This window comes from Caretta caretta, chromosome 1 (assembly GCF_965140235.1).
Source record: "Caretta caretta isolate rCarCar2 chromosome 1, rCarCar1.hap1, whole genome shotgun sequence".
NCBI lineage: Eukaryota > Metazoa > Chordata > Testudines > Cheloniidae > Caretta > Caretta caretta.
The window spans coordinates 121,132,648-121,156,591 of record NC_134206.1 but is presented as its reverse complement, the minus strand read 5'-3'; the positions used below and the strand labels follow the sequence as shown (position 1 = coordinate 121,156,591).

Genomic DNA, 23,944 nt, shown 5'->3' with positions numbered 1-23,944 from the left:
TGTGGGAGGTGTCCCTAGCAACCACTGTCCTCTCCGCAACCCCTCAGAGCTAACAGATCATGTGGGAAATAGGGGAGTGACAGACAACAGGGATAAAGAGGTAGGGACTAAGCACCTATTTGTATTTATCTATAGGTATTTCTATGGCACTCATCACTGCAATAACACCTCACACACATTTAAGACTTCAGTCTCAACACACCCACATGAGGCAGTGTGATGGGGCAGATAGGCCCCACACTGCAAACAAGAGGGTTAATGAAAGCCTATGGACCCACCTGGCCCCACCCGACTACACCTGCAGCCAGTGTCAGGCATAGAGAAAGAGGGGAGTTAAAAGTCGGAGATCTAGCCCAGTTCAGGCCTACTCAGGGGGAGAGGAGAGCTCTGCTTCTCCTGATCTGAGACAAGCCTGGTTGAAGCAGAGACATAGGATACATCTACACTGGGGGGGGGGGGAGAACCACAACACATAGCAGCAAGTCTTAAATGCTGTAAAACCCAGAAACGGTGAGGGGTCTCACAGCCCAGGCTCCAGCTCGAGCAGGAATGTCTAAACCCAAGTCTGTAAACCCAGGCTCTGAGACAGCTGCTATGGGTGTTTTTCTGCAGTATAGATGTACCCTGAGGTAGTTTGCTGGCTGGATGAGCCTGCTAGAAGGGCTCACCAGATCCTGGGGGGATCAGCTGCAGCACAGACGGCTTGAAGCAAGCTGTAAATAGAAGGGTGGGGTCCCTTTGAAGTCTCATCAGATGATCTGGTTTTGAATTAAAGAAAAGGAGGACTTGTGGCACCTTAGAGACTAACAAATGTATTTTGTTACAGAATAACACAGCTGCTACTCGGAAACCTGGTTTTGAATTGTAATTTTCTATTCCTGATTTATTTTGGACCAGACCACCCTGAAAGGGGTGGGGCTGAAAATTGTCTTGGCTGGACGGCCAACACACTGCTACCTCAGACTTTGCATGAAACAGTGACCTATTAATGGAGAGCTGCAGCTGAGTGAGTCATGCCCTGATGCAACCAGAGACAATCCAGTCACATTATCCAGATGGCAGCATATTGTAGGTGGCCCAGTGTCCATATAAAGAACAGGTTTAGTTTAACTGCTCGGAGCAGTATCACATCACTTTCTATGCTACGTGACTCCCATTAGAAGGGTCAGGCGTGTAACTAATTGGAGTTCAGTCACAGTCACCAAGCCAGTTAGAGCTTAGCAAACAAGGTGCCAGTTTGCCATTTGCTGGGGATAGGGAACTGAATGGAGTGTGGAGGGAAAGACCCTCTGTATATCTTCAGGGACTGGGTCAAAGTTTCCTGCAGATCCCTCTTTCATGGAGCTGCCACTTTTTCATGAAGGGAAGAATACTCATTAGAAATCACAGTTCTGCAAACTGAATGCTAGGTTACCGGTAAGCATTTTTCTTCCATGCCTCTATGGTTCTACGAAGTAGCCTGGTGTAATCTTCTTATTTTCCCCCCCTTCCTTTGAAGCATCAGTAGATGGATACTGCCACTGGCATTGGGCACTATCTCTGACTTGAAGGATCAAAGATCTGATCCAGAATGACAAATTCTATAGTATGTTCCAGGCAGGTAGGTTAATGTGACAGCTTCTTTCTCAGATTCTTTTTTCTTATCAGAGGGAAACAGCAAGGGAGGAAGGAACATACACAGTGAATAACATCCTGATGGTCAGCAGGGAATTACACAAGGGAGATTGAGAAACATCTTACTGAAAGGGCACCATATTAACACTTGCCTTCTTATCACAGATCAGTAGAAAGAAGGTGACAAATGAAAACATATCCTCTTGTACATGTTCAGTGCTGTGTGAATCCCAATTCAGAACTCAAAACATGCAGATTAAATTGGCCAGAACAATAAAACAGTATAAATCATGTAGACAGTTTCTAGACTTAATGAGAAATAATGAAACAAAAAAGTTTAACTAAATTGACAGAAAATCTTTCAGGGATCGCAATAGGTAGAATAAATAAATGTTACCCCCTGAGAGGATCTGAGGGGTCAAACTACAGACCCAGAAAGGAACAACAATGTGGACCCTTAAGACAAAAACAGGGAAGATCATGTATCACTTTCCATGTCTCTACAATAAATCCATTCTTAAAAACTAGCTTCTGTCTACAGTGCCAACAAAGATCTATGAGCAGCCCTTTATGACCTATCATCCCCCAAACACATTGATTACACTTCCAGTTCTAAGACTCCAGCATGGTTTATAAAAAGAAAAGGAGGACTTGTGGCACCTTAGAGACTAACAAAATTGTTAGTCTCTAGGGTGCCACAAGTCCTCCTTTTCTTTTTGTGGATACAGACTAACACGGCTGCTACTCTGAAACCTGTAATTTTGATTTAATATTTCTCACACATTAGGATTACATCCAGTAGAAAATTGCAGTTCCTCCCTGGGCCAAGTTTTCAAAGGGGCTTCAGCTTTTGGTTGGTATACAAGTTTGCACATGCAAGTGTTTGTATGTGCAGTTATTTTACACAGTATCACTCAACTATTTATGACAAAATGTGTGTGCAGAACTCATTTGTAGACAATTTTTGTATGCCATAGGGTTTACACATTTAGGCCAGATTTTTAAAAAATGCTTAGTACCCACAAATGGGGCCTACTTTAAAAAAAAAAAAAAAAAAAAACTCCATTCCCATTTAAGCACCTAAATGTAGTGGCCATATTTTCAAATATGGCCAGCACCCCCCTAGTTCCCATGAAGACTTTTCTTTCTTTCATAGCAATGGGAGCTGCTAGAGGTAAGAGAGTAGAAGTAATCCGATCAGGGATCCCAGCCTATAGAAGAGCATCGGAGCAAGAGGTATCTGAACTACAACTCCCTTGAGGAACCACAGTAGCATTTCTGAGCTGAAAATTTTTTGGTTTTGAATTTTTACTGAAAAATTAAAAAAAATTCCATGCAAAATTTAGATGAAAAGATTTTTTTCATTTTCATCAACCTTTTCCACAGAATCTCTCCCCTCCCCCCAGTCCATTTTCGGAGTAGCTCCATTGCAGGTCCCAGTAAAGCCAATGGGAGAGTCCAACTGATTTCAGTAGGAAGTGGATCAGACCTGTAGACACTCCATCTCTGGAAATCTCCCTGTAAAAACCTTCCTTTTCCCAGTAGCTTACAGTTTACTTTCTCCATGAAGCATGTTGTCCTCGATAGGAGGGTTTCCACAAATACATTTCTCTGTATATAATTTATTTTGAGCTACAACAGCATTCTAAAAAAAAAAAAATCACAAAATATATCAGTGAGCCACACCACAGATATATTATTTAGAGTTGGATACAGAAGCTCCTTAGTGACTTATTAAGTAATTTTATTAATGTAGTGCCTAATTGCCACTGTGCTAAGCTCTTTACAAATACAGAATCATAGACAGTTCTTGCCCCAAAGAGCTTACAATCTAAATAATGATGCCCAACAGTAACGTTTCTGAGCACCTCCACATGCAGGTATACTTGCCAACAAATTGAACTGATGAGTAAATACAGGACATGGACACACGCACTAACGGGGAAAGAAAGGAAAAAGTGACTGTGGATTAGGGTTAATTGTAGGCTAAAAACATATGAAGGTAAAAATGGAAAAGAGAAAGCATAGTAGCTTGGAGATAGGGAGTTCCAGGGGAGGGAAAGAGAGGACATCAACATGCAGGGCCGGATTAACCTTTTGTGGACCCAGTGCCACACATATTTGTGGGCCCCTATGGGAGCAATGGAGCATGGCGTGGGGAGGTTGGTCCCTGGAGCTAGGAGCCAGCCAGGGGAAATAGGGGATGGCCTCACTCTGCTCAGCCCAGTGCAAAGCACTTTTACAAACTGGCAGACACTGGCCTGCCCGGCCCTAAGTTGCCAGCATGCCAACTTCCCCTTGGGGGCGGGTCCGTGCCGCACCACACAGCTCCCGTGCCCAACACCCCCCGACTCCCTATGCCCAGCGCCCCCCCCGGACCTGCTATGCCCAGTGCCACCCCCCCAGAAACCCACCACCACAAATGCATACCACCACTCTGGCCCAGCGCCCCCCTGCCCAGCACTCCACACAGTACCCCCACTCCCTAGCATCCCAACATACACAGATCTCTCCCACGCATCACAGCCCAGTGTCCTTCCCCACAGTCCCACCACCACAACTACACACTGCCCCATACAGACCCACCCCACCCAGTGCCCCCACAACAGACCTCCCACTACCTAGCACTCCAAAACACACAAACCTCCCGCACTGCCCAGCGCCCCCACTCCTCACAGTCCAGCACCCGCCCCACAGACCCACTCCCCGACCCCCAGGTGCACTCACTGGCCCTGCTGAGCCACCGCAGAGCATCCTCCCTCCCAGCACAGTGCTAGGGGCAAGACAGCTGAAGCTCGGGAGCACAGAGCAGCCCCACCCAGCCCTACCTGCCCAGTGCTGGTGCCTGAGGTGGAGGAGGCGTTTCCTTCCAGAAGCAGAGGGGGAGGGAGCCACTGACTTGCCCAGCCTGCCGCTTCTGCAGAGCAGCGGGGAGAAGCAGGCCCCAGGGGGCCCACAGCAGACAGTCACTGGAGTGGCAGCAGCTGTGGGCTCCTCTCTGCCACCGGGTGAGGGGAGGGGACACAGGGTGTGGAGGAGCCTGTGAGCAGGGGCCGGGGGTGGAGAGAAACTCTGAGCTGGCTGAACGGACGAGAGGAGTCCACTTGCACTGAGCCCCGAGCTGTAGAATGTGCCAGGCTGCAGCTGCTTTTTTGAGCATGGGCCCGGTGCCATGGCGCCAAAGTAAACCTGGGACTGTCAACATGCAGACTGAGTTCATGGCGAAGAGGAGAATATACGATGTACAGTATATGGCCCTATTTTCAAAAGTGCTGAGCTTCTGTAGCTGCCACTAAAGACACTGGAACTGAACCTGCGGGAGCTCAGCACTTCCGAAAACCATGCCAATATATATACCAGTCACCACCTAGATACACAAAATGGCCATTTTGATTCTTCTTGTGAAAGCTAAGAGTCAGGAATCTGAAGCTCCACTGTGTATTGCCACGCAAATATCAGTCAAGTGAGAGAAATAACTGTACCCTGGAAAGTTCAAGGCATTTGATCATATAGTGCAGTCTAAGGAACAAAGTTTGTTGGTAAATTAGTGAAAGCTACGGCAAATATGCTATTATCTTGAACAAACTGAAGACATGCTGTCAAATCTGTATTCCCTACGATATATTATTCACAGACATCATATTATTTTCTTTACTCGGTGCACAGACCTTCCAGAAACCTTCTCAAAAAAGTTATAAACAAGCCATTTGTCTCTTGCTACCTGAATCTGGGCAGAAAGGAGACTGGATAAAAATCACATTACTATATCAACTGATCTACACTTTGTTCCATGGCATATCTGCCTTTTCTACTCTCTATGGCAAAACAGCTGACTACTGGTTTAACACACTTCTTTTTCCGGTGAATAGAGAGCCATGACAGGGGTGAGAATATTTTTGAGCCATTAGCCTATAAACAAAATCTCAATCCAGAGGCCTCTCAATAGCCCTTTACGATACACAGCTGCACTAAATGACAGATTCAAGCTGAGATGAACTGACATCAACTGCTAATTAAACAAGCCGTGACCAACAGATGGGAGCACTCTGCTTTATTACAATGACATTATCCAAATGCTAAATGAGCTCTGGGAAATGAGAAAGGGAAACAAGCATCTCCCTGGAAATATGAATAGCTAATAGTAGGGAAACAAGCCCATCCACTAACTTGCCAATTGTCACAGCTTCCCTCTTGAAGAGTTTCTTATATACTTTAATCAGCTGGATTTGTTGTGGAAGGGGAAATACAATTAACCTTTTCAAAGGTCTCCCAAGTACTTCAAATAGCTTTGCTACATTACATTAAATCCCACCCCATTACAAAATAAAAAGGAACATTTTTGTCTATAATTCACTAACACGTCACCTATTGCATCATATAATTGCACTGAAATGTATCATATCTATACTTCTCTAGAAAGTTTCTATTTTCTCCTTTCCTGTAAGTGACTTACCAGGGCACCATTTGGGTTAATTCACACGACTACCACATGAAATTGATAAATAATTCTAGGCATTTTTGGGGGTGGGAAGGAGAGAAAAAAGGTAGTGGGAAGACAGAGAGAAGCATTTACCTGTGGAAACAAATGCATGTGAATAGCTGCATGTTATTTTAAAAGTGTTTATAGAAGCAATCACAGTAATAATAAGTGTATTATTATATATTTGTGAATCTTGTTTTATTATTTATATTATTTTATTTATTAAATAGTTTAATAAAACTTGGGTTTTATTGGTCATATTGAGTGAAATCATGGCGCCATTGAAGGTTGATGGGTGTTTTACCATTGGCTTCAATGCCAGGATTCCACCCATGCTACATAAACATAACAAGAGAAACTAAGGAAGAGGAATGAGAGGAGCATATATTAAAATATGAATGTACTGAATACAGTTTTGGGTATAAATAGGAACAAGAGGCATAGTGCAGTTCAAGACAGAGGTTGCAATAACAGTGGTGCATAATATTATACTCTAACTTATACACGACTGTGATGGGTAGGGACCTATCAAATTAATGGCCATGAAAAACACATCACGGACCATGACATCTGATCTCTCCCCGTGAATCTGGTCTTTTGTGTGCTTTTAGCCTATACTCTATAGATTCCATGGGCGAAACCAGCTTTTCTCATATAGGGGGTCCTGACCCAAAAGGGAGTTACAAGCGGGGCGGGTCACAAGATTATTTAGGGTGGCATGGGTATTTCCTCCTTTACTTCTGCGCTGATTTCAGAGCTAGGTGGCCAGAGAGCATCGACTGTTGGCCAGGAGCCCATACCTTGCCACCCTTACTTCTGCACAGCTGCCTTCAGAGCTTGACAGTGGAAGCTGCTGACTGAGGGCCCAGCTCTGCAGGCAGCAGCACAGAACTAAGGGTGGCAATACCCTGCTAGCCTTACATCTGTGCTGCTACAGGAGGTGGCTCTGCCTTTAGAGCTGGGCTCCCGGCCAGTGGCCGCCACTCTCCAGCTGCCCAGCTCTGAAGGCAGCACCGCCGCCTGCAGCAGTAAGGGTAGCAGTACCACAACCACCCCCTATAATAACCTTGTGACCCCCCACCCCCCAACTCCTTTTTGGGTCAGGACCCCTCAAATTATATCACATTGAAATTTCAGATTTAAATAGCTGAAATCATGAAATTTACAATTTTAAAATCCTGTGGCCATGAAATTGACCAAAATGGACTGTGAATTTGGTAGGACCCTCCTGATGGAGTTCACTCACCACTACAGTGCCTCCTGCTGGCTGTCCCAGGGATTAGCTCTGCTAGCCGGTACGCCCTTTTCTGGTGCTATCTCGCCCACCGTCACTTCTGCTCCTGGACCCGTATCGTTCCAAGGACCATGGCGTCCTCTGCAGGGCACAGCCCTTCAGCCACATCACACTCTATTCTCTCTCCTTTTGGCAGAACTGCAGACCACTGTCCAGCCACTTCCCTAAATGGGGGTCCTGGCCCAGAAACCCTGTAGATGGCTGTCACTTACTGCATGCCCTCCAACTCCTCAGTTCATTTCCCCATGGCCCCCAGCAACCTCTTCTCCCTTGCCTCAGGACCCCAGCCTGCAAATCCCTGCAGCCAACAAGAAGCCATCTTTAGCTTCCCCATCCCTCGGTTGCTGCTAGCAGCACTGCTCTGCCCAGGGTGCTGGCACTCCTGCTAGGAGCCTGACCTTCCCTCCTCGAGCTCCAGGCAGCTACTGACCTTGCTATGCCCTGCAGCCCTTCTTATATGGGTCTACCAGGCCCTGATTGGCTGCTCCTCACAGTCCCTCTCTAATTGGCTGTCTCCTGCACAGACTCCCTAGGGTCCTTTCTAATTGGCTGCCTGCTGCACAGCCTCCCTAGGGTTCTACTAACTCCTTATGGGCCAGTGTGGGGCAGATGCCCCATCACAAGGCCCAATCATGCAGTACATATTCATTCAAGTCAATGGATGTTTTTCATGAGTAAGAACAGGCCTGGGCCACTGATTACATGCAATCAGGTAACATTCCAGAATATTTTAGCTGAAAGTATGCTGGCTTGTAGACATTTCAAAATCCTCTAACAAGTTTGCTTTAGTACATTCATACAGGACCCAAAAGCAGTGAATATATTAGGCTTCATCAAGTAGATTTGCCAGTTGAATAAATTTACCTTACTAGCTAAAGAAATTAAGAACTATATTGTGCAACTCTTCCTCATGCTAGGGAGCTCCTACTCCCTCTAGAATCCCACTGAAATCTATGAAATGTTGAAATGTATGTATGAAATCAATGGGACTGCTTATGTGAGCAAGTGTTCACCAGCACAAGCAAGGGTTGCACATTCTGGCTCTATGATATTAAGAAGCTTTTGGAGAAAACATATGAAGTGATCAACCAAAGCCACACATTTGAGGACTGGGTAGGCTAGCAACAAAGACACACAAAGTGTATCTCAAGAAAAATGATGTGGACACCACAAGTTGGGAGAAGCAAGCACTAACTGACCCCAATGGTGCCACAGGAGGCATCAGGCAGTGGCCTGCTTTGAGGAGAAACGCATTGCCCTTGAAGCTGAAAAGAGAGAGAAAAGGAAGGAAAAAGAAAGAACTTTCTCCAGCGGGCAGCTGACGCACCAGGAAATGTCTGCACCTATTGCGGGTGAATCTGTGGTTCCAGAATTGGACTCCTGAGTCATCTCAGGACATAGATGTAAATCTGTGGTAGAGATCATCCTTGAATCGAGGGATCACCAGTGATGATGAGGCTGGCATGGTTTTTAAAAGGAGGCACTTTTTCATGGTGTTACATATTTCTCCTGTATTACACAAGCGTGAATGGGCTAGAGAAAATATGCTGCACAATTATGAACAGGAAGTTCTCATACCACAGGCAAACAATCAGGAGTATCGAGTAATTTGTTTTTATACAAATGAAAAGACATTCAAAGTACTCAGGTATTAGAAACTATGTGGGAGGACTATAAACCTTTTAAATAAACCAACAGACCGGCTTCAGAAATCAAGCAATCAAGCAGTAAGTGTAACCTCATTACAGTAGGATGTATTCAGGCTATTATAAGTTGTTCGTCTGTTTTTAACTATTAAAGGAATTTACAACTATTCAAAAAATTTCTTTTGAGTTGCTGAGATGTTGAACTTATTTTAAAATCTGCCTTGAATAAGAACAATTAAGAAGTACTGAAGACTTTGAAAAATAACGGCGAAGAGCAATGAAGAGCACACTTGGAAAGTTTGAACATATAAATCAAAGGCTTTGTATGACCACCATTTTAAGATGCTAAGGGCCAGATTTAAAAAGACATTTAGGTGTCTAAAGATATAGATAGGCACCTAGTGGGATGTTCAAAAGTACCTAAGCAGATTGGGTGCCTAACTAATAAAGCAAACGTGGTACTGAACTTCAAAAAAGGAAAACAGAGTAATCCTGGGAACTAGTATTAGGTAAGTCTAACTTCAAACTTCAGTAAAATAATGGAACAAATATTAACTCCCTAACACATAACAGACACATGTGATCCATTCTTCATGAGGTAGCAAACAATTCCAGAATGAAAGGGTTAGGAAAAAATGTAATATCTAGGGCCAGATTTTCAAAGGTATATAGGCACCTAAAGATGCAGATAAGCACTTTTAAAAATCCCACTAGGTGCCTAGGAAATCAACAGGAGCTTAGGCCTTTAAAATCTAGTCTCTAGAGATTAATGGAACAATGCATTCATAGGACACAGCTCTGCAATCTCACTCATGTTGATGAGTACTTACTCATGCAAGTAATCCCACTGGTTTAAACAGGAGCATTTGTCTAAGTGCTCATCAGTATGGGTGAGGGTTGCAAAGATGGGATCTGAATAAGCAGCACATATAGCACCAGACTATCAACTACTGTAAAATGCCAGATTACACCAGACAAGGATCTGGCCCATGAGAAAAACAATAATAACAGGCAAACTTGGGTTTTTATTATTTATTTAATTATTTAAATAGAGTTAAAATAAATAGTGAATGTATGGAATAAACTACATGCAGTATGTCTGGCATTTGGTAACATATTTGACACTGGCTCACAAATTTTTATTTGCAAAATTAATTCAAATTTTCTTGGCTATGATAAGCACTATCATATACACTGAAAACTGACTGAACACCTGCAAACAAAGAGTAACAATACTCAACGATGTGTCAAGTTGTGGGAATGCATCCAAAGAAATCCTGTAGGTATCAGTGTAAGGACCAGTTTTATATAACATCTTTATTAACTGTATGAATATCAGAGGTTCTCCTACACTTCCATCCATTCTGAGACACAAAGAGGTTTGCAAAAAATAAATAAATGGTAAAGCCAATGGTGCCATAAAAAGGGGACTCTGCAGCATGTTCCACCTCATGCCACCTAGAAGAATCTCCTTTGTGGGACTCAGGTGGCCAAGGCTCTGCAGATCTGGGTAAGGCATAGCCAGGATGGGCCAAGGTGATAGCCACTCTCCTCAGATTCATCCTTCTTTCAACCTGCAGGGAATTAGTAACAGAAGAGGCTAATGGGATCTCATGTTCATTTACCCTCTGCAAATTGGAATACTGGGGAGTTCAGAGACATATAACGGCAGGGAGCCAATCATGACGTGGCTTCTGAAGAAGCTGTGCTTCTACAAGGATGTTGAGAAACCTGGGCAGTACTGCAGTATCATGCTACTTCAGTACCAGCCAGATGTAGACAAACTGGATGGAATTGACACAAGAGCAACAAAAGATGAGTACTGATTTATGAGGAAAGATTAGAAGAGCAACATACAAATAGCTTGACTTAATGATGACTGAGGAGAAAACATAATAAATATCGGGAGAGTCTAAGTAAATACCCAGGATGTAGAGAAATTTGCTTAAGACTGATACCAAGGGACATAACTAGTATAAATAGATAAAAATCAAGAAAACAATCTCATCCTGATGCTGAAATTAGCTAGTTTGTGGAATAGTCTCCCAATGAAAATGGTGGAACATTGCAACATTTGAAACTAGACTGGACAAACCTCCAGAAAATATACTGCAGGGACCTTTCTGTAGTGGCAGGGGAATGGACTAAATGACCCAACAGGTCAGATCCATCTCTAATCGTTATGATTTTATGACTTGAATCAAATCATTCGTTCCCCACTTCTTTACCTTCAGTTTCCTCTTTGTCACTAGGCAGTGAATTCTTTTCTTTGTTTTTTACTTCCTTCCTGGAGGTAAATAAAAGATCATCAGAGTCTGAAGTCTTCTCCCTGGGATGCGTTTTGCTCTCTACTTTCCCTTTTTTTTTCTTTTTTCCCCCATCTTCTTTCAATTTTTTCCCCTTTTCTTCTTCTTCTTCTGGAGATGAGTTCTGGATGGATTTCTCAGCCTGTACATTTGGGCTAGAAATCAGAAGAGAAGAGTTACTGATATACATCTGTGTGTGTAAATGTGGTATATCATGCTATTTCAAAACATTCATCTTTATTTTATTATTTTAACACTTTGTATGTCATCTTTCCCCACCTCCTACCTGTCACAGTGTTGATAAGAAAAAGACTCATTGTGCTGGCAGTAGTCTTGTGAAGTGGCCAGAGTTCAAATGTTTTCTGACTCAACCTAACTTATCAGAAGTAACAAAAGAATTAATAAAGGCCAGCCCACACCAGAGCCATGGAAGCTTCCTATAGATTTTGCAACTATGCAGTACAGTAGCTGTCACATGCCTATCATATGAGAGTATTCTTCCAAGAAAGATCCTCTGGTCTCTGAGAATCTCAATTCTAAAAAATTTCCACCAGGAATTCACATCATGCTGTAGATACTCTCTTTACAACCTATCAAAGAGGCTCCTAAAGTTGGCCAACGCAATCAAGCAATATAAAGGAAAACTCCTTTAACTAAACTCAGTGCTCCCGGCGCTTTAGTTTGATATGGATAATTACACTTTGGGTAGGATTGTCTTATCACAATTATTTTATTATGTATTTCCATTGTGATAGTGCCTAAGGAGTTCAAACAGGAATCGGATACTAGTGTTCAGATACTACAAGGATGAGGGTCAGATAAGTACCTGAATAGATTATACATTGATGAGGGCCTCAGTGTACTATATGCTGTACAGGCAAACAACACAAAGACAGTCCCTGCCCCAGCCAGACAGCCTAAAATCTAAGATTTAGACAAAATGATACAATACAATACTTGAATGGCCGTTGAACACATGCACTGCATGGTCCACCTTGATGCCAGGGGCTATAATAGAAACGTTGACACAATCTTTATTCAAGCAGTGAAAATGGCACAGCCAGCATTAGTACTGATTAATGTGCAGCTAATGAAACACAACTGTCTAATGATTTTTAATGCTCAGTTTTTCATAAAAGAGGAAAACACTCATTGGATACTGTGTGCTAGACTACAAAAAGCGATTAACATAAAGTAATGTCATGGACAGTGCTGAATCTTTATGATTCAATCATTGAATTAAGTTAGTCAATGCCTGGCAGAGGACAGGATGCATATCTACATGATATAAAAGTAAAGTGTTAAATAAGATGGGAGAAATTGTTACACTTCCATGAAAACATTATTCCAATTACAAATATCTTAATGGAAAACAATAAAATACTGTAGCTGAGAGTGTTACTCGCAAAAGGGGAAAATTCTGAACTAATAACTGTGTTCGTCTGAGGCCACCGTCTCCCATCCTAGAAAACACAATTCTATGAGATGTAAAGCTCCAGCTATCAAAGAGGCAGTGTTGCCTAGTGGATAGAGCACTAGGGACTAGGGCTCAGAAAACCTGGGTTCAATGCCCTATTCTGCTATTCATCTGCTGGGTGACCTGGACAAGTCTCCTCACTGCTATATGCCTCATTTTCCACATCTGTAAAATGGGGATTATGATACTGCTCTCTTTTGTAAATCACTTTGAGATCTACTGATGAAAAGCGCTGTATTAAGAGCTAGGTATTACATTACCAAGAAAAAGGAGGAAAAAACTCAACCACAAGAGACAGATCTAGCCAGGCTCCAACCTGTTCATAAAACAGACTAAAAATGCAGCAGAATTATGAATATGTATATAAAAATGTAGATTATTTAGGAGGGATGGACAGATGAGTAGCATGAAAGAAGAGGAAAGACAACAACAAATATTATTGCCAGCACATAATTTTCCCTTCTCTTCCCATCCTCATCTAAAAAGCAAAATTCAATACAGCAAAGCAAACAGGAGTGGTGAGTAGCAAAAATATGGAGGTGCTTAGGAGTGGTTGTGGCTGGCTGGCTTGATGACTGAGACCAGCCAACTCAGAGTGAATGACTGAGTGGATGTGAAGGAGAGAAAGATGGAATTAATGATGTTTATGGGGAAAGACAAAACAGAATTCCATAAGAATCTTGAGTGGAATCCGTGATCTTCTTTATTTTATCCATGACAAACAACCAGCCTTAAGGGAGGCTGTCATAAATATAAAGGGAAGGGTAAACCCCTTTAAAATGCCTCCTGGCCAGAGGAAAACTCCTCTCACCTGTAAAGGGTTAAGAAGCTAAAGGTAACCTCGCTGGCACCTGACCAAAATGACCAATGAGGAGACAAGATACTTTCAAAAGCTGGGAGGAGGGAGAGAAACAAAGGGTCTGTGGCTGTCGGTATGCTGGTTTCTGCCAGGGATAGACCAGGAATGGAGTCTTAGAACTTTTAGTAAGTAATCTAGCTAGGTATGTGTTAGATTATGATTTCTTTAAATGGCTGAGAAAAGAATTGTGCTGAATAGAATAACTATTTCTGTCTGTGTATCTTTTTTGTAACTTAAGGTTTTGCCTAGAGGGATTCTCTATGTTTTGAATCTAATTACCCTGTAAGGTATCTACCATCCTGATCTTACAGAGGGGATTTCTTTACTTCTATTTACTCCTACTTCTATTAAAAGTCTTCTTGTAAGAAAACTGAATGCTTTTTCATTGTTCTCAGATCCAAGGGTTTGGGTCTGTGGTCACCTATGCAAATTGGTGAGGCTTTTTATCCAACATTTCCCAGGAAAGGGAGGGGGGTGCAAGTGTTGGGAGGATTGTTCATTGTTCTTAAGATCCAAGGGTCTGGGTCTGTAGTCACCTAGGCAAATTGGTGAGGCTTTTTATCAAACCTTGTCCAGGAAGTGGGGGGCAAGGTTTTGGGAAGTATTTGGGGGGAAAGACGTTTCCAAACAGCTCTTCCCCAGTAACCAGTATTTGTTTGGTGGTGGTAGCAGCCAATCCAAGGACAAAGGAATGGAATATTTTGTACCTTGGGGAAGTTTTGACCTAAGCTGGTAAAGATAAGCTTAGGAGGTTTTCATGCAGGTCCCCACATCTGTACCCTAGCGTTCAGAGTGGGGGAGGAACCTTGACAGAGGCAGTGTGGCTTAGTAGTTAGGACACTGGACTGGAACTCAGAAGACCTAGATTCTATTCTTGGCTCTGTCATTGGCCAGCTGGATGACTTTTAGAAAGTCACTTCACCTTTCTGTGCCAGTTTCCCCATCTGTAAATGGGGATAATTATATTAACCTCTTCTGTAAAGTGCTTTGACATCTATGAATGAAAAATGCTATACAAGAGTTAAGTGTTATTGATTACTATAACCATTGACTGTGGCCAATGGGAGCTGCAGGGGCAGCGCCTGTGGGCGGAACAGCAGGAATATGTCGCTTCTTGTGGGGAGCCACCAAGGTGAGCACCGCTCAGATTCGGCACCACAAAATGCCGGTTTCTAGAGTTTTCCAGTTTATACAGTGCTGGAAAACACAGCTTTTACTGTACCATGTTCTTTATCAGCAACATCACCATGGCTTTGACCAAAGAGGAGATAAAGATGGAATCTTTGGGTTCTAGAACCCTATATAATATGAGGGATTGCTCAGTGAGTCTTTTCTTTGGGTGTTTCCCACTCCACCCTAAATAACTTCTTCAAAGGAGGAACGAAGGGGGATGACAAATTCTGTTCTGGTTTTGGGTGGGAAGTATTAACACTTTGATTTATCTGGTTTCTCCTCTTTCTCTGGCTGGATTTTGTTGGGGGTCACCACTTTCCCCCAAACATATCTGAAACCATAAAAAAGAATGAATCTCTCCTGCTTCATTGATCAGGTTTATTATATTCCATAGGGATTTCATGTTCCCTCTTCTTTGGAGAGGGGAGAGTAGGAGCCACTGCCTCAATGCTTAAAGCCCAGAACAGGGTTTCTACCACACAACACACAGCCTGCTAATGAACTCTGAAATCTATCACTTCTCAGGGATACTTCAAATGGGTTCATGGCTCAGGCTGTGTAAAGGCCAAACAGAAACCCAAATTTACCTAAAAGAAAAGGAGTACTTGTGGCCCCTTAGAGACTAACAAATTTATCTGAGCATAAGCTTTCGTGAGCTACAGCTCACTTCATCGGATTTACCTGGAAACCAATATAAGTTCATGTTCTTTTCAAACCAGCAAACATCAGTCGAGGTCTACATAAGTTCACCCTCTCCAAGCCATTCCCCAGACTTAAGTCCAATAAGACACTAAGTACTCTAAATACATTTCATAATTTGAAGCACAAGTTTATATCACAAAACACATCTTAAAATAAAAATCAGCCCCATCACTAGCACTATCTCCAATCCATCTTCCAGCATTTCCTTACTTAGAACTTCCAGTTAAAAAGAACCAAACTAGCACCTCCCACCAGTCCTTCCAAGACTGATACAGTGCAGCTCCATGCCAGTGAACAAAAGCATGAAGTAGACAGCTAACAACTTTCACATCCAAACACTTAGTGGCTCAGACACACTTGGTGATGTGTCCAGGACCACCCGACCTGGATGAACCCTGATCTAGTTTTAAAAGCTACTTGTAATTGTACTAGATATGGAAAATCTAAAGCAATAGTGAATACAAAATATGCTTCTCTGTCCCCCTATATTTTAGAATGCATATAACCAAAAGTTTACATATATCAGCTCAAGCATACTCACAGCAGGCAATCCACCATATGGGCCATTCTTATATAACGGCAGGAACAGGCATACTTTGTTTGGCTGATTTTAATAAGCCCACTTCGTATACAGTGTTTCTGCAATAACACAATCAAATTCAGCTTAGATCAGTAACTTCTAAACCTCAGAAGCAGCAGTTAAGAATAAAGGAACACATAAAGAAAACAGACATTTTGGTACAACCATAAGCAGCATCTGAAAAACCAAGATGACAATTTCCTAATGGTAAGTACAATTTCTTTATAATACACAATGAGAAAAAAGATAAAATTACCATAATAATCTCCAACAAACAAAGGTAACAAAACACACTAAAAATAGTTTTATTTTATCCCATCAAAAACAATCCTTATTCTCCACATTTGCAGTAAGGAGCCTGTGAAAGCCAATAAATAGATTATGGAGAATAGAGTAATGTTTGATTTAAGGATAAATTATTCTACACTCTTCATCAGTTTGTCCATTATGTTGGCCCATTACCTGGCTCTAAAATTAGATTTGATTTTGGTCAGCTGGGAGGGTGAATGGAACAATGTGCTCTTTAGGCAGGCAAGTTATTTCTGCCTCATCAAAAACAGAATTATAATAATGCCATGGCAAACTTCATATCCTTTCACAGGATACTTACTTTCCTATTGTTGTACTTCAAAACTGTGTAGAGTTTATCATCTGCTTCAACTCTTTTTGGTGTTGCTATGACAACAGCAGGCATATAATAATCATTTCCTGTGTGTGTCCCAGTTCTGGCGAATACATAGTCTCCTACCTGTGTACCAGAAAAGAGTTAGGTTGCAAGAGCTTCATAGCACACCAGTTTTAAATGATGGTTTTACTGTACAAAACAACATGCTAATCCATTCCAATGGCTTAAAATGGAACTCTAGAGGAAAATATAAAGGTACTAATCATGCCATGTGCTGACTACCCTCAATTCCCACTGGATTAGCACCTCACATCAGCATCCTATGGAAATGTCCTACAGAATTTCAGAGGGATCAAGTTAACAGGCTGCTAAAGAAATTATTCCAACCTTTTATTCCTTAGAATTTAATAGAGAATTATATTTTGTTTACATTTTTGAAACACCATATGGAATTCTATAACAGGGACATAATTTTAATTGAATTATATAAAATGATTTTTAAACCCTATAGAAAGATTATAATTTTCTATTAAATCTTACAGGACACTTCCAGAATTGGATTCTCCACACAGAAGACAGGGACATACTGTTAATATCAGCAGTATTTCCTTACATTATACAGGAAAGATTCAAGCCCCTGGTTTTAATTGTAACCAAGGCAAGGTAGACCATTGCTTTTTGTACCCATCATCCCTGTCTCTGCTAAAATAAGCCCGATTTGAAAGAAGAATTGTGATAATAGACAATTAGCTAGCTAACAAATACAGAAATGGAATATGATTTTTTTTTCATTATTGTTCTTTGGGGGTGGTAAAAGGTTTTTTTGTTGTTGTTGGATTAAGCACATACTATGAAAAATGAATGGCTAGAGCCTGCTGTATGTTATAGTGTGAGTAAAAGGCTCTGTTAGGTTCCAATGCTGTGAATGTAAATTAATTATGTGTATTGTTGGGAAACAGTAAGACCACTTATGCAGAGTGAACTGCCAAAAAATACTATTATAGAGGGAAAGAGCAAAGATTCTAAACTCTTATCACATATCATGTAATAACAAGTGACAACCACAAGAAATACTGGAAATAGCATGGAACCAAAGGAAATTTCACTATGAATGCAGAATCTTCTTTAACATTTACAAATTTATCCAAAATACAGAAATGACCAAACTATAACTTATCATCGTGCTCATATGTGAACGGCAGAACAAAGTTAGTGATGCACATATGCTGCCTTCAGAAGTAATAGTTTTTCACCTGCAGTGATGGACAAGGCATAGCACCCCCAACAGGTATAATGAACTTTATTGGTACAATCTGTGTCTCTCCATGGCTGAAGTCAACAAGAGCCTGGGAGGAACTGATACTCTTTATCACAGTTCCTAAGATAAAAACATGAAAAATACAATATTAAAATTACATTTAGTATGTTTGCCAATATGCAAGAATGCTAAAAATCCTGTAGGCTGTAACATGTCCCCATATTTTCTGCAGTAGAATCTATAATATTTGCACTAGGCACTGACAGTGTACATTGTACCTTACAAGATACAACAAAAAGAAAGTCACTGCCCTCGAAGAATTTATAATATAAAGCCTGAGTTCTGCAAAATAATTATGCAAAAAAGAAAAAAAAATCAGGAAAACGACCTGGAGGTCATGTAAGAAACACAATGCAACTATCAAAACCTGCTGACAGCCATTAAACACAAAAAGAAAAAGTGGAACCAGCTACAACAACTTCACAACCCACTGAACTTAAACTCCAGGATAAACCATGACACCCCAACATTATCAATATATCCAGAGTACCTTTTACCAGAGCTGAATTATCTCTACTCTCCAAGGAACTAAACTTCTGCTCCACCACAGAATCTGATACAATACTAACACATGGAGAACTTAAAGAATTCTTTCACTGACTCCACCACCCACAACCACCGCCTCCCCACCAAGTCATAAGAAAAAAGAATAATCTGACTGGACACCCCACAATAGACGAAACAACACACTTGACCATTACATTGATTGCTTTTGGGAAAAAAACGGACTCTGAAATCCACTACAGTCGCTCCACCACCAAGATGACAGCTATACAGTCCCTGAAATCCAACCACCAGATAGCGATCAAACCAGCAGACAGAGTGGTGTCACTGTAGTTCTCAGCTGTGATGACTACATCAACAAAACCAACCAACACCACTTACTATAAATAACTCAAAGAAGATCCCACACCTCAATTCACCTCGGAATTAAGGATATCATCAAATCTTTGCCCAAATAACTCCAAAAGAAACTCTACAACCTCATCCCCCACAACTCCTCTTCCCGCCACTTCAGGACCTTCTACATCCTTCCCAAAACATACAAACAAGTGAACCCGGGCAGACCCATCATATCAGGCCATAGCACTCTTATTGAAGGAATATCAGGACTCATAGAAACCATCCTCAAATGACTTACCCACAAAGTGCCAGCTTCCTCCAGGACACAACAACTTCCTCCAGAAACTCTGTAACATTAACCACCTCCCTCAGAACACCACCCTTGCCACCTTAGATGTCACCTCCCTATACACCAACATCCCTTCACAATGATGGCACTGATGCCTGCCTCAAATATTTACAAGATAATGGACAACACTCAGATATCCATCCCAAACACACACATCCATCCCAAACTCATCTATTTCATCCTCCTCAGCCATAGCAATTTTACTTTCAGCAACAAACACTTTGTCCAAACCATTGGTACAGCCATGGGTATTAGGATAGTTCCCCAACATTCCAACATCTTCACAGGACACCTTGATGAAGAGTTTCTGGACAAATGCACCATTAAAGCAATGATCTATGTGATACACATCTATGATATTTTCATCTTCTGGACAGACGACCTAAACTTCCTCATAGATTTCCATCACAACTTCAACAACCACCACCCACCCATCAATCTCTCTCTAGAACACTCCCGTACCAGCATCAACTTCATGGACACCATGATCACCTTCAACAACAGAACCCTACAGACTACTATATACAAGAAACCCATGGATCGTCGTACCTACCTTCACAGGTCCAATAACCACCCCAAACACACCAAAAGATCTGTTATCTACAGTCAGGCCCTCAAATATCACAGAATATGCGCCAAGGAAAACGTCTTGGATACACACTTAACACACTTAAAACCACCTTCACCAAACAAGGACACTCCACCAGCTGCAATAAAAAAAAAACAACCTCTAACCACATACTCCTTGTTGACACTTACCACCCCACACTGGAATCCGTACAGGATATCATGCAACAGTTACAACCCGTACTCAATGAGGACCACATCCTTAAAGAAATCTTTCACAAACCCCCTCTTCTGGACTTCAAACAAACCCCCAATCTCACAAAACTCATCATCAGAAGAAAGCTCCCTACAGACTGGTGTTTGGAGGACAGGGTCAGAGGCAGAAATAGAGAAGACAACATACACTGGGTGACCCACAGAAAGGAAAAGCTTAGAAGATGCATTTAAAAAACAACAACAACAACATTACTACTATTTTAAAACAATGCAAGTACAGAATAACTACTAAGAAAAGAAAGATTCTAAACTTAGTAGAAGCCATAAGAACCCTTTTACTTTGGACTCTGATTCAGCAAAATACTAAACTATAAGCCTAACATCAACACCGTGAGAAGCACAAATTATTTCAATGGGACTACTCACATGCTTAAAGTTAGGTGCATGCTTAAATACCTTGCTGAATCGGAGCCTTGATGAATGTGCAAATAGTTCATTCCCATTACAAATAAAGTTTGCTTTTTTGTGTGGCTGGTTCAGAGATACTAAAATTATTATTAATTTTACTGAAAAGGTAAATATAATTATTTTTAGAGAAGCAGAATTGCCTAGTGATTAGAACAGGTGACTGGAAGTTAGAACTAAGTTCTACTCATAAAGGTGCTGACTTCCCATGTGACCTTGACAGCAACACTTAGGAAATAAACACAGAAAGGCTCATTTATAAAATGGTGATTATAATACCCACTTTGAGATCCTATAACTATTATAAATTATCTGCATGGGGTAAAATGATGCAACAGACTTCTCACTGGGTATAGTGTCTGTCACTTGGGGTCTGGCACATGATGCAAGAGACACTCATGCATTTATTATTTCATTTAATGAAAGGGTCAAATATTCAAAAGAGTGTGCAATGAGCAGCTAGGCAGGCAGTTACCCAAATTCTGTGCACAACAGCTGTGTAGTTCAAGCTATGGCAGGATTTTCTAAGAACACTTTTGCAAACACATCCATTGTAGTCGTCACTGAAAATCTGGTCCAATATGTGAAAAGTAGCATACCAAATTCTAAAGAGATTCAGTACACTGTTATTACTGTACCATTATTACTGTACCAACTGCAATATCTATCTTACCTTTTGAATTATAGCATTCTGAGAAAAAAAGTAAATGAATATCTCAGTAAATTTATACTGTATAGTCTTATTCATGTTAGGGTAGGAAAAAATTCTCTCCCCATTTTAGGCCATTATCTTTCACTCATTTGATGTTTTACTGAATTAGCATTTGGGTATAGGATAGAGAAACTTTCAACTATGTGACTAGACAAAGAATACACAGCAGCATCAGACCATTCTCAACACTGACTAACGTTACAAAGCTAGATAAATCGCAAAATGATTTTCTGATCCAACTGTAAAATTAAAGAATTCAGCCTGTGATTGTTAAATTGAAAACTTATCAGACAATCAAAGTACAGAAAAAATAAGCCAAGCTAACAGACGCAATGAATTTTTCTCCATATTTTATCTGTACATGAAACAGTCCTAACAATAAGTGTCTTTGTGGGAATATCCTTAATTTGTTTTAGTTTTAATTGATTCAGTGTTCATGAATGTGAGCAACTAACAGCACTGGCTGACAAGCTAGATGTAGTGTAAAGAGGCACAGAGCAAGCGTCCCCAAAAGGTTTTGCCAATGCACTTCGATCCTCAACACCCCAGCTGTTCAGTTCTTGTGCCTCTCCTGAGAGCAGACTGCCAATGATGTCAAATTATCTGTGAGATGTTCTCTGATGTCAGAAACACCTTCAGCCCCCAACTAAAACCTCTCCAGCGCATCATCAAAGATCTACATCCTATCCTGAAAGATGATCCCTCACTCTCACAGATCTTGAGAGGAAGACCAGTCCTCACTTTCAGACAGCCCCATAACCTGGAGCAAATACTCACCAGCAACCACACACCAAAAATGCTAACCCAGGAACCTATCCTTGCAACAAAGCCCGATGCCAACTCTGTCCACACATCTATTCAAGTGACACCATCATAGGACCTAATCACATCAGCCACACCATCAGGGATTCGTTCACCTGCAAATCTACCAATGTGATATATGCCATCATGTGCCAGCAATGCCCCTCTGCCATGTACATTGACCAAACCGGCCAGTCTCTACGCAAAAGAATAAATGGACACAAATCTGACATCAGGAATCATAACATTCAAAAACCAGTAGGAGAATACTTCAACCTCTCTGGTCACTTAAAGGTGGCAATTTTGCAACAGAAAAGCTTCAAAAACAGACTCCAACAAGAAACTGCTGAACTGGAATTAATTTGCAAACTAGATACCATTAACTTGGGCTTGAATAGAGACTGGGAGTGGCTGGGTCATAACACAAATTGAATTTATTTCCCCATATTAAGTATCCTCACACCTTCTTGTCAACTGTCTGAAATGGACCATCTTGATTATCACTACAAAAGTTTTTTTTCTTCCTGCTGATAATAGCTCATCTTAATTAATTAGCCTCAGAGTTGGTATGGCAACTTCCACCTTTTCATGTTCTCTATATGTATATATATCTTCTTACTATATGTTCTGTTCTATGCATCTGATGAAGTGGGCTGTAGCCCACAAAAGCTTATGCTCAAATAAATGTGTTAGTCTCTACGGTGCCACAAGTACTTCTGTCCTTTTTGTCCTAGAATACTTTGTTAATCATACAAAAAAGGCATGTGGATTAGTTGGATTTTTTTCCCCTATACCATATCATTGGACACAAATTCATACTACAAATATTCTGACTTTGAACTCAACAAAACAACAGAAACATCTAGTGAATATGCTGAATATAGCGAATGGCTCAGCCTTTGCTAAATCCTAAATGGAAATAAGCCAGCCTAGAAAGAAAAAGGAATAGATTGACACTGTCTTCCAATTAAAAAAATACACCATTTTATTCCAAAACATTTCCCACCACTTTCTTCTTAAATAAACAGACCTATCAGTAGGATGCCTGCAGAGTTTTCTGTACCTTACTAGAAGCATTATGGTGAGAAAAGATGAAAAATCCAACAATATATACAGTAAAACAAATTAAAACTAAACCAGGTGAAAAAGATTAGGTAAATTTTACTCTTTATTCAGTAATCTTTCTAAAGATTTAAAAAAACATTTGAAATACACACAAAAACAATTTACCTGGAAAATAAAATCCTGTGATGTCAGATCTTGCAATCACCTTTTGGCCTTTGAGAGTCTCAAACACTTTTCCTTTCTGTCTTTTCTTAGACTGTGCCTTTACATTCTCTTCTGTAAGTTTCTGTAATTGGGAAGATAATGATAACCCGATCAGCATAGGTCTATCGTTTTGAATGAATTAAGCATTCATGTAATTTCATGCTATGGAATAGATGTACAGTATTAATACTGTTGCTAATCAACAATAAACTGGATGATTGTAACTACTGGGAGGCTTCAGTGAATATGGTGAACTATATGATAGACAGAGCTGGCAACAATGCCCATCATTAAGCCTAACTAGCACTTTGTATTGTAAGATTCTGTTTTCAGCTGCTCACAGTACTGTTTATCTTTAATTATCCAGCTGAAACTTTCCATGCTGCTTGTCTGCCTCCAGATGAAGTATTTTGGAAAATCTCAACAAAAAACAGTTCATTTATTTCCAAGAATAAAGTTAGGGAAAAATGACGGTTACTCCCCTGTAACTGAGGTTCTTTGAGATGGGCCTTTTACCTGGGGTTTTTAGAACCCAAAACAGTGGTAATTTAGTTGTTTTATTTTAGGAGGTGTTAGGAACAAATTAATGGGAATACAGCAATTTTTGTTTGATAAATGATTAATACAAATAAGCGTGCTTTTATTTAA

General features: G+C 41.0%; 1 protein-coding gene across 6 annotated transcripts in view; it reads right to left on the bottom strand.

Moving 5' to 3' along the window:
* Positions 1-2,347: 2,347 nt before the first annotated feature.
* VWA3B (von Willebrand factor A domain containing 3B) overlaps positions 2,348-23,944 on the bottom strand; it is a 121,690-nt gene continuing 100,093 nt past the window's right edge. For 3 of the 6 annotated variants that reach the window (XM_048858653.2, XM_075130742.1, XM_075130735.1), the window contains 6 exons: positions 23,258-23,378; positions 18,010-18,134; positions 16,742-16,879; positions 16,093-16,190; positions 11,263-11,495; positions 2,353-3,259 (listed from right to left, as the gene is read on the bottom strand). In XM_048858653.2, coding sequence (XP_048714610.2) covers positions 3,237-3,259; positions 11,263-11,495; positions 16,093-16,190; positions 16,742-16,879; positions 18,010-18,134; positions 23,258-23,378 — 738 coding nt within the window. In that variant the 3' untranslated portion in view covers positions 2,353-3,236. Of the gene's footprint in view, positions 3,260-10,051; positions 10,609-11,262; positions 11,496-16,092; positions 16,191-16,741; positions 16,880-18,009; positions 18,135-23,257; positions 23,379-23,944 lie in introns of those variants that run through there. The other 3 variants (XM_048858674.2, XM_048858664.2, XM_075130744.1) reach the window with 3 other exon arrangements.